At 43.1% G+C, this 11246-nt stretch overlaps 2 protein-coding genes across 3 annotated transcripts in view; one reads left to right on the top strand and one right to left on the bottom strand.

The window, feature by feature from the left end:
- The window catches only part of Ttc28 (tetratricopeptide repeat domain 28), a 511718-nt gene that overhangs the window by 198856 nt on the left and 301616 nt on the right, over window positions 1–11246 (bottom strand). The gene's annotated exons all lie outside the window — the stretch shown is intronic.
- LOC101999208 (histone deacetylase 2-like) overlaps window positions 1–11246 on the top strand; it is a 57565-nt gene that overhangs the window by 45280 nt on the left and 1039 nt on the right. The window contains exon 3 of the mRNA XM_026788964.1: window positions 10999–11215. Within this exon, the coding sequence (XP_026644765.1) occupies window positions 10999–11215 (217 nt within the window). The remainder of the gene's footprint in view (window positions 1–10998; window positions 11216–11246) is intronic.

The following is an 11246-nucleotide window of genomic DNA, read 5'->3' as shown; positions in this document are numbered from 1 at the left end:
GTCAAGGAATGGACAAGAACTGGGGTCAAGGAGTGCACAGGTATGCCACAGTCAAGGAGTAAGTGCACAGGTGTGCCGAGGTCAAGGAGTAAGTGCACAGGTTTGCTGAGGTCAGGTCCCAGCCTTTTGGGAGGTGGAGATCACAGAAATAAAAGCTTTAGATTTGGCCAATGTTCTCACTTTATGGTTTTCAAAATAACAGAAGGACTGACATCATCTAGCTCATTCTTTCCAACATTTGTAGAAACAAGAACACTGTAGCGAAATGCAACACAAACTGCTATCTTCGGCGGCACAGTCAAGAAGGCCCCACAATGTGTCTCAGCTGCAGAGACACACGGATCCATCCTTCTCAAGAGTGATTCATGAGGTTAGGTACAGTGTTTCAGTCAGGTCCCTGAGAAGACAGACTGACTGTGAGGCTCCTCTGTGTTAGTGATGTATGTGGGGAGAAGAGCCAATCGCCATGGTGATACATACTTCACAGGGAGAGCACTGAACCACAGCCGGCTATGGGACACACTACTTTGAAAATATTTGATTCTGAATAAGAATCAGCTTTCCTTTCAAGTAGTGATGAGAATTCCAGATCCTCCGCCAGCACATTTAATTGGAAGTGCGAGGATCCTTGGAGACCTCACATCTAATTCCTACCCTTTCCCTTACAGATTAACAGGGGTGGGTGTTACGCTGCCGTTGCTCCTTAGGCCCTGATTTATCATGCCTGTTTGAGACATGCTCTGTTTCTTCTCAGGTACAGGTTCACAACCCTAACTTCTTCTTAGGTGAGGAAAGTCACATGGCTACTTCTTGTGGAATCCTTTTTCTGATCCACTTTTTACTACTTAAGAACAACGCTTAGCACTCCTGAGCATGACAAAAAGCTGCTACACCTTTAATAAAACACCTCATTCAGGTCTCGGCATGCTGGCCAGTAAAGTTTTGGTGACTGCCAACACCCAGCGGCTTTCTGGCAGCACCTGGCCCTCTAAAAGCTGTTTCCTGGCAACAGCCTTTCACGCAAGCACTAATTTTATTATAGCCAGTTTATGATTTTCCCTTATTTCCTTGCTATTTTTAAATTCAAGGCTGTAACTCTAGGCTTCTGGAGGGTCAAGATATGAAGGAACCATTGCCTGCTATATGGTGGCATCAGTGGCCTTTGAAAGCTAAGAGTCAAATGCATATTAAAGAGAATTTGAATTTAAGGTCCCTCAGGAAACCCAGTCCAAGCAGAACAAGTTGCTTTTCTTTCTTTATTCTACTTTTAATTTCTCCTGCCCAGTGCTCTTGGTCTCTAGGCACTCTCGGCAGACTTGTTCAGGGCGGTCATTTCTGTGCATTTGCTGTCCTCATCAGACCTAGTCAGCTACAGTTTAACACTGACTCTTCCTGTGGTGTCCCATTACTGACTCCCATAACACAACAGCTTAGTAGACCTTGCATTTAAAAATGCCAAATTTACTTGAAGTCCTTTCACGTAGAATTCTTTGGAGAAACTGGCTAATGAGGCAGGGCTTGGGAAAGCAGGGGGATTCTAAAGACGGTTTACTAGGATGAAGAAAGGCATGGCCGAAAGGGATCCGGAAAGCTGTTGTGCTTCTCAGACAAGGCTTACTTCTAACAGCAGGAGGAGCAGGGCTATTATATGAGAGAGTGACAAGCCAAACCCCTGGGCCCCATTAGTCTTTCCATCAAGTCCTCTGAGCAGAAAAGGAGAAGCCTGGGGCTCAGCACAGGGCAGGGGACCCAGCACTCAGGACCAGAGTGCCTGTGCTTGGGTGGAAAGCCTGTCCGGGAACAGAGGGAAGTCAGCAGGCTGGCTTAAATCTAGCTCTAACCAATCACCCTGATGTCCTGAAGGTGAAGAACTCTGTGGATATCCCCAAGTCCCTCCTGCATCTGAAATGTGGGTTCAGGCTTTTACCATTCTCTTACAATTGTAATAGTCTAGGCTACCACTATAGATCACCTAAGACTATTGAACTAATCCTTGCTTCCTGTCTTCCCTTGAGATCCCTTTAATTCTTGGGGCTGGGCAGCAAACAGAAAGAGGTGCACACTGAGGAACATTTGAATTCTAAAACTGCATTTGTAAGAAAGAGTGAGTATTTCAAATGCGGCCCTGAGAGCTGCTTTCTGCAAAGCTCAGCCATGAGAAGACTCAGCACAGGGAACCACAGCTCTGGCAAGGCGGCCACACAGCAGCCTCAGGACGGTGTGTTTGGAGACAGGTTCTGCCAACTGTGGGTAGGTGTAGGTTACTCTTTCCATTAAAAAATATTCACCCATAAATTTTAAAGTAGTTTTTGGAGTACAGAGGTCAAGCATTAGGTAACATTTATTCTCCACTAACATCATTTTCTGTTCACCTGCTCCCATCACCTGTGGCAAACAGACTTCAGCACGCACGCCAGGGCCACAGGGCACTCTCAGTCCAGAGACATCACAGCAACGCCACTGCTAACATCTCCTCCAAGGGTCCTGAAGCCAGCGTCTGTTCCACTTTTTAAAATTATTTATAAACAGTTTAAAAGCTGTTGATTTTGCTGAAGGAGATAGGGATTCTCTAATTAAACTGTGAGTGAAGTCAAGACCATCGTCACGGCAAGGTGGGCAGCAGTGGAGGTGATACACTGTTCTGGCCGAGACTACAGATGACGGACAATCCACTTACAGCAGTTTAAAGTGTAGTGGATTAAATCACAGCCTCACAGACAGCTGTAAAGAGTGGTGTGCTGAGTCACAGCCTCACTACAGGTATAATGTTCTGCATGTTACCATCTCCAGACTGAGAACCCTTGTTCACAATGGGCTAAAGATGAGTTTCTCACACGCATACACGCTGCTCAGCAGGGATGGAGCTTCTAGCTCTCCCGCAATCCCACTTCTCATGGGATAAAGTCCACCAGAGACCCACTCAAATGAAACCAGGGCATTGAGAGGTTTTAGAGGGTGCTGGTTTGGTAAGGTTGATAATCTTGGAAATCAAGGAGAAACCAAATATATTACATTATCAGTGAAGCAATGTTAAGGCCAATGAACTAGAAACTGGAGCCCCTGACTCAACAGCCACTGGCTGTCTGTGTGTCCTCTGGTAGGTCTATTAAATCCTTGGTTGTCTCTATGTTAAAAAGAGGGCTGCGTATTCTCTAAGATTTTCATCTGGTTCAAAGGATGCTATGTAAATAAGCAGCATCGGGAAGCAGACATTACTAAAACACACACAAGTGACTTCCGCCTAGGAGAGGAAACCATTTCCTGGGAACAAGCAGAACTGAACTGCACACTCAAGTGTGCTCCGTGTGAATTAGGGGTAGAGGGGCAGGGGTCCTGGACAGAAGGAAAACCCCAAGTGTTCAGTGATCCGGTTAAAAGGGTAACGGGAGTAAGTCTCAAAGGTCACCATGTGGTGACCGCCACAAAGCACAGAGTGCTCAGCATTCCCACACACCTGGCAGGTAAAACTAGCTCAAGGAAGCCATGATTTAAGGGGCCAACATACGTCAAATGCAACCTCGAGTTGAGCCCCTTTGATTTGATCTATGACACACCTTCCTAGTGATGCACTTCACCACGGTGGCTACTTTCTAAGCAGCCCTCACCTGGACGGCAAGAAGACAACAGACAACACTAACAAATTGTAGTCTTGGCATTTTTCTGAGACAGCACTTTAATTTAAATATTAAAGTCTCAAGCTTCTGATGGCAGCATCACAGCCTCGGGACTAACCCTAAGCCCCTAACTGAGCAGAGACAGGTCTGACCAAGACAGGGGTTATGACCCTCGCAGGTGTTAGTTTTCTAGGATACGATGACCTCACTCTAAGTGCCTATCAATACCAAAGGAGATGATCCTCAGAGAAAGGCCATTCCGCTGAGGTGCGCTGAATATTTCAGAAACAACGGCCAACAGTTAATATGAAAGAAACCAGACACAACAGAACCGAGAGAAATGACAAGTGGAAAGAAACCCACAAATCACTGAAGACAGAATGCAAAATAATTGTTATTAAAACCTTCAACTAAAAGTTAATAAGACAGGGCTGGAGAGAAGACTCAGTGGCTAAAAGCATTGGCTGCTCTTCAGGAGGACCTGGGTGAGATTCCCAGCACCCACATGGTGGATAACAGCCACTTGGGGCTCCAGTTCCAGGGGACTCTGAGGCCCTCTTCTGTCCTCTGCAGGTATCAGGAATGTATATGGTACACAGACATATGTGAAAACAAACACTCAAAATATAAAATAAAAGTTAAATAAAATAAGACAAATTTCTCTGAGAATAAAAATATACTTTAAAATAATCAGTTTCAGGGCTGGAGAGATGGCTTATCAGTTAAGAATACATACTGTTCTTGCAGAAGACTTGAGTTTGGTTTAAAGCACCCACATCAAGCACTTCACAAATGCTTGTGACTCCAGCTGCAGGGATCCTACACCTCTGGGCTCCAAGTCACCTGTACCCCATGTGCACATGTTCATAGACACACATGTGCACACATTTATACATAACTAAAAGTAAACAGGTGCTAGAGAGATGGCTAAGTGGTCAAGAGCACCGTCTGCTCTTCAAGAAAACTGGGATTTGATGTCTAGCGGTAGTGCGAGCTTGCATGCACACACACGCACACGCACGCATGCCCATGAACACACATGCACGCACACACACACACACTTGCATACTCAGAAAAAAGCCAGACATAACAGGAGAGAGAAAGTGTGTGATCTGGGGTGGGGCAGAAGGAGACGACACAGAAATAACAAGGACAGAAAACAGTATGAATTCTAGAGATGTAAGGATGGACAGCCCACAGACTGAGAGAACAAAAATCATGGGGTAGAAAAGGATTTAAGAGATGATGTCTGAGGATGTTGCAACACATCCAACCACAAATTCAGGAGCCTCAGTGAATCTCACAGCAGCAATTACAAAGCAAACTATTCCCAGGTGAGTGCTTGAGAAGTGCTTATAAGGCAAAAGAAAAAGGAAAAAGAAGGAAAAAGAATTCTCTTTAACAATGACACAATGACAGAATTATCTTTAGAAAGAAAAAATGGAAACAATTTAAAAGAATCAACAAATAGTGGAGATGCTCATGTAACAGAAAAGCTAAGCTACAGGAGTCAAAAAAGGATCTAGCAGAGATGATGTTGAGAATAAAGCCACGCAGAAGAGGAACTCAAACCAAGAAAATTTAGTCTAGTCACAATCCGCCAGAATAGCAGTTCTCTGCAGTGTGCTAACACTGGTGGACACAAGACTCCACAGTGGCTCAGGGGCCCAGTGAATTGGGCGGAGCTTAGAAGGGTGTGTTTACCTTGCAAAATTCACAGAAAAAACATTTTTAGAATTCTTTGTACCCTCTCCTTATGCATAGTACGTGTCAATAAAAGTTAAACACACGTGTATTAACAGAAGCCTAAGTTTAAAGCACAAATGTGCTTCATGCTCTAATGTAGTTCTTCCTCCTCGGGCTCACGGGTTATAGGTCCGCCAAGCATTCCCTCTTTGTATCTGAAAGACACTTAGAAATGATATCACCTTAGCAATAGTAGCTTACATTCGTAGCTCATCTACAGAATATATCAAGATCTAATTTAAGATATTTCTCTGGGGAACCAATTTTAAAGATAAGCAAATATAAAACAAAAGGATCTCTGGCGGAGTTTTTATTTAAGAGAACCCACAAGAATAAGATAGAAGCAAGGATGGCCGCAGTGCATGGAAAACACCAGTCACTTGACGGCATAGGGACTTGAGTGTGTGGGGGATGGGCACACAGTGGTGAAAGGGCGTGGGCTGCTTTTAAACAGGATTGACTTCTAATACTTAGAGCACAGGAGGGTAGCTGTGGTGTGTGACAGTTAGTATATTTCAGAAAATCTGGTACCAATACCACAAAATGATGGCAAAGTGTTTGGCTAGCACCAGCACTGTGAGGAGAGAGGGCTGAAAAATGTCAGAAAAGATGAACACGCTGATAGCTGGTCTGATCAAATGCATGTCATACCCTATACATTTTTATGATTATTATGCCAATTAAAACATGTGTTTGATATTTGAAACAGGGTGGCCACAACTCATCATAAAGTCAAGGATACCTGACCATTGAATCCCCCAGTGGCTGCCTCCCAGGTGCTGGGATCACTGTATGCACTGCCAGGCTGAGTTTTATGTAATACCAGGGATCAAACCCAGGACTCCATGTGCCAGAAAATCACTCTACGAACCGAGCTATAGTCCCAGCCATAATAAATTTATTATTGAAAAGAGAGAGAATTCTGAATTCTACTTATAGGTTTCTTAAAGTCCATTGAGGCAAAGTACACATTAATAATCACAGGACTTGAATATATACAGACTCCACGACTGCACCACACTCACTTCTGTAAACGCCCCATCTCTACAGCTTTTGGGACAGCCATAAATAAGTCTGGTCTAGGAGCTCTGAAGATCTTTCCAATTGCTTGTGCAAGAAGAAAGTGACCTTAAGTTGTGATTTGTTTCAAACAACAAACTTGGTATACAGTTCATGGCAGACTACCGAAGCAATCTTACTGATCTGTTCTTCCTAACCATTTTCTTACCGAATATCACATGCAGAGAAGAACAGAAACCTAGTCCAGGCTTGCAGGTGTGGACTACTTTTCACTCCAGCAATGTGCCCATGTGGCCTACTCCGCTGAGCTGAGTAGATAAACAGATCCTGATAAACAGGTACACATGCACTCTGCTCTTCTCACAAGAAACACACTTCCCTCCTGTATGAGGCAAGACACTGCAACAGCTTTGCTGGAGGAAGTAAAGGTATTCTGAGGTGAAGGAACGGTTGTTTATGAATCCATAGAGAGAGAAGGAAAGTGGAAAAAGGTCAGAGACCACATTGCCTAACCTTTCACCCACTGACTATGCACTGTAGAGATGGGATCAGCGGGCAGGGTATGGGGCCAGAGTTGGGAGGCAGGGCTTTGAAAGGGTATGGGACTGACCTGTAAGATGGACATCCCCTCCCCACTACCTGCTCCTCACCAAAGACTAAAGCAAGCAAAGGAACTGTGTTGGCAGAGGCCACCAGTTTGTTTCCCAACTGCCCTGACTTAGAATAATCACACAGAAATTGTATTGATTGCAATACTGTTTGGTCAATAGCTTAAATGTATTTCTGATTAACTCTCATATCTTAAATTAACCCATTTCTATTAATCTGTGTATTGCCATGTGATTGTGGCTTACTGGCAAGGTCTGTGCTTCTGTCTTTTGCGGGCAGCTACATTGACTCCGCCTACTCTTTCCTCCTCTATCTGTTTGGAATCCTCACCTTGCCCAATTATGCTAAGCCACTTGCTGAAACAGTTTTATTCATTAATCAATAAAAACAACATATAGACAGAAGGACTTCCCACACCATTTCCCCTCTTCTGTCCAAATAAAAAGGAAGGTTTTAACTTTAACATAGTAAAATTACATATAACAAAACAGTAGTCAAGCAAGAATTACAGTTATACTATTTATATCTGCTTTATTTTTTTATCATACCTAAGGAAAACTATAACTATCTATTTTTCAACTCCATCAAAGACTCCAGAAGGATATAATATAACCTAAGTTAACAGGAAGTACATTGTAAGCAACTTCCAAAACTCTAGAATTGACAGAGACATCTCATTGCCTGGATAGTCACCCAAAGTTCTTCTGTAATGTTGTAAGCACCCATCTCCAGCCTACAGGTCCATAATATCTTCCAGACTTTTCCATGAAGCAGAAAATTTCAAAAGATAATTCCACGTATATTAGCAGTTTGTCAGTCACTTCCTTCTGTATCCTGCAGAATGTCTAAGAGACTCTTTCATGAAGCAGGAACCCTGAAGGACCATCTCACCTTTAGGCAATTCAGCACTCATTTTTCTGTGGATCCTGTATGTCCAGTTCATACACCATAACTATCAAGCAGTTCAGGCAAGAGAAGTTTCTTGCCCAAATGGCAAACAAACTCCATAAGGAGCCTCTTCAATGCCCATGTTCCTCTTGAAGTAGACTGGTGCTACCAGGAGCAGATGTGTCTCATTGTCATGAAAAGCCCTAAGTTTTTAAAACATTTTAAATGCCATATTCCATAGGTCTTTGAAAGGTTTGAAGATTATCTAACTGAAATATATCTCTATATAGCTAGAAAACCTAACATGACTAAAAGCTTGACTATTATAGATGACTATCTATTAACCTATGTTTCTTAATTATACATTACATTTTTAAATGAGCTGCACAAACACAACACCTTAATCAAGAGCAGAAATATACACATAACAAAATTGACCATAAATTTAAATTAGTAAACCAAAATCCATACCAATGCAAATCTCTATATCATATCCCTCTTTAAATCTAAACAAACATTTATAAACAATATTTGGGGATTTTGGCATAGTTCTCTCCAAACTGCTTCCTGCTTTTTGTTGGGCAAAGTAATTTTGGTGGGGGGGGGGGGTCATGGCAACCTTTCAGGGGCTCTTGGTCCATCAAATCACATTAGTCTGGAAGGAATCCACAGGTTCTCATCCTCTGTGGAAACAAAAGCATAACTTCTTTTTCAAAGCAACAAATCCTTAGACCCAAATTTTGAAGTCAAGATACCTTTAATATATATATTAAATACCTTTAATATATATATGTTTAGCTTAGCACCATCCAATAATTGTCTCTCTGTACTCTGTACTACTTCACAGTCAAAAAAAATTAAAGAAAACACAATAATATACATAGTCCAGACTGTCTGTGTATTCCATATTTACCTGGCTTATTTTTCTTACTCTATTACTTTTTCAACAAGTTTACTCTGTCTCTTTAAAGACTTTGTTTTATTTTTTTAAAAAAAACATTTACTTCTTTTTATTACTCTCTATACTCTCTTCTCTCTTCCAAGCCTATATACATTTTTTTAAACACACTGTGACCCATTCAGAGGTCTTCTTCATCTTAATTTGTCTTTATTGAGCATCCGTAATCCTTTTCTGACCAGGACTGCTTCTTAAAATGCTAAGTGGCGTGGCTAGGCCTAAGGCTGCTTTGCCTTTTGACTCTACCCAGATCAACAGGGCAGAAGCATGTTCCTTGCCTCTGAGACTGCCTTCTCACACATGGGTGAGACCTGTCCTTACCACCTCAACACTCAGAAGCATCATGCAGCAAATAAACCCTTTCTACCTGAGTAAGAGGTAAATCTGCCATGCAGTGCACTATGTAGCCTGAAAATACCCTGTGTATGGCAGTGTGAATCTGCCATGCTCTCCTGCCTGTACACTCCTAACAGACCTGATTCTACCGCCTGCCCAGGCAGGGAGTGTTGAGCCATGGGCATGGTTTCGGCTACTTTCCTCCCGACCTCGAGTGGGCACAAAAGCATCCAGATCTGAAGTGGGTGGCAGGCATCAGAACCAAACATTTCAGACCAAATTGGCATGCCATTCTGTTGAGAGAGGCTGTTCATTTGTTCCTGGACACTCCAAACCAAAATAATCACAAAGAAACTATATTATTGCAATGCTGTTTGATCAATAGCTTAAATATATTTCTGGCTAACTCTTATATCTTAAATTAACACATTTCTATTAATTTGTGTATTGCTACATGGCTGTGGCTTACTGGCAAGGGTCCGGTAGGCTCCAGTGGAGGAATCTGTCTCCAGTGGTGGCTACATGACTTCTCACTGACTCTGCCTTCTTTCTTCCAGCATTCGGTTTAGTTTTCCCGCCTAGCGCTACTTTGCCCTATCACAGGCCAAAGCAGCTTCTTTATTCATTAACCAATAAAAGCAAAACATAGACAGAAGGACTTCCCACACCAGAAATGAACTATAGCAATCTCCATGCTTTAAAAGATGGTTTTAATGAACACTCAAGAGAATGAAACAATAAGCACCATCAGCTCTGCAGTCCAGTGGATCCACTTCCTTCCACCAATAGTCAACCCTTGGCCCGTCTAGGCAACTGGGACAGCAATAGAATAACACTGAATACAAAAGGAAAATAAGTTCCTCAACTGCTTTGCCTATAGAAGAAAGACAGCCCTGAATTTAAAATGAGATCTGCCAAGACAGGTACCAGAATTTGCCACTACTCAGCATACTAGTGGATGAAATTCTAATAGAATCTTTGGTGCAGGGGTTAAAGGCATGTGCCACCACTGCCAGGCCACTTGGCCTTTTCAATTGGTCAGGAGACTGAAGCTTAGAAAGCTGTGTCTTAGTGAGCTCAGTGTGAGAGCAGTGGCTCTAATACATTCTGCTTGTGAATTCTGAAGACAGTGATCCTTCCAGTATTTCCAGAGAGTCTAAGAAACATTCATGCATATTTTAACCATGCTTACTCTTGGTTTGACTAGTGAAACTTCCCAAAAGGTAGTTACAGAGTAAATTGTATGCTCTCTGGGAGTGTAAGCTCTGAGTGAATGTTTGCTGTTAACATGGGCACAGCCAAGTGAAGAACCCCCGAGCCTCAGACCCAGAGGAAAATGGCAAAGCCATTCCCTCTGGCCCACATGTCGATGCTGACAGTGTGTGCAGAAATGTCCACCACATCTTTCTTCTTAGACATTTTCGGCCTGAAGACTGCTTGTCTAGAGAGACTGCTCCTACTGAGATGAACTAACCTGCCTCCTTGTTCAGCTCTATGCCGTAACCCTTCCTTGTTCATCTGAATGCAATAATCCTGCCTCCCTGCTCAACTTTATACAATAAACATGCTGTGTTTCTAGAGTGCTGTGGCTTCTTCATCAGAGAGCCCAGTCCACTCACCCATCACAGCTTTTCTGTGTGTTCATGTATCTTTGCTTGATTCCTTTACCACCCCAGGCAGGTCCAAGTCCCTGGAGGCATGCAAGGATGAGGCAATGCATCATCAGAAATTCTGAGTCAAATCAATATAATAAATAGTGTGGTGTTATCAGTTACTGAACTGGTAAACAACTTATAAGACTGGACAAGCTCCACTTCCTCCTTTCAGGAAAGGCAGAAAGACATGTTCCATCCTCCAGAGACCAGTGGGAACCTGGACAGTGAGTGTCTGATCAGTGGGTACCTCAACAGTGGGCATCTGGACAGTGAATACCTGGACAGTGGGGGCACGAACAGTGGGGGCATGGACAGTGAGTACATGGACAGTGGGCACCTGGACAGTGAGTGTCTGATCATTGGGTACCTCAACAGTGGGCATCTGGACAGTGAGTGTCTGATCATTGGGTACCTCAACAG

This window comes from Microtus ochrogaster, chromosome 2 (assembly GCF_000317375.1).
Source record: "Microtus ochrogaster isolate Prairie Vole_2 chromosome 2, MicOch1.0, whole genome shotgun sequence".
Taxonomy (NCBI): Eukaryota; Metazoa; Chordata; class Mammalia; order Rodentia; family Cricetidae; genus Microtus; species Microtus ochrogaster.
This window is presented reverse-complemented; position numbering and strand designations above follow the sequence as displayed.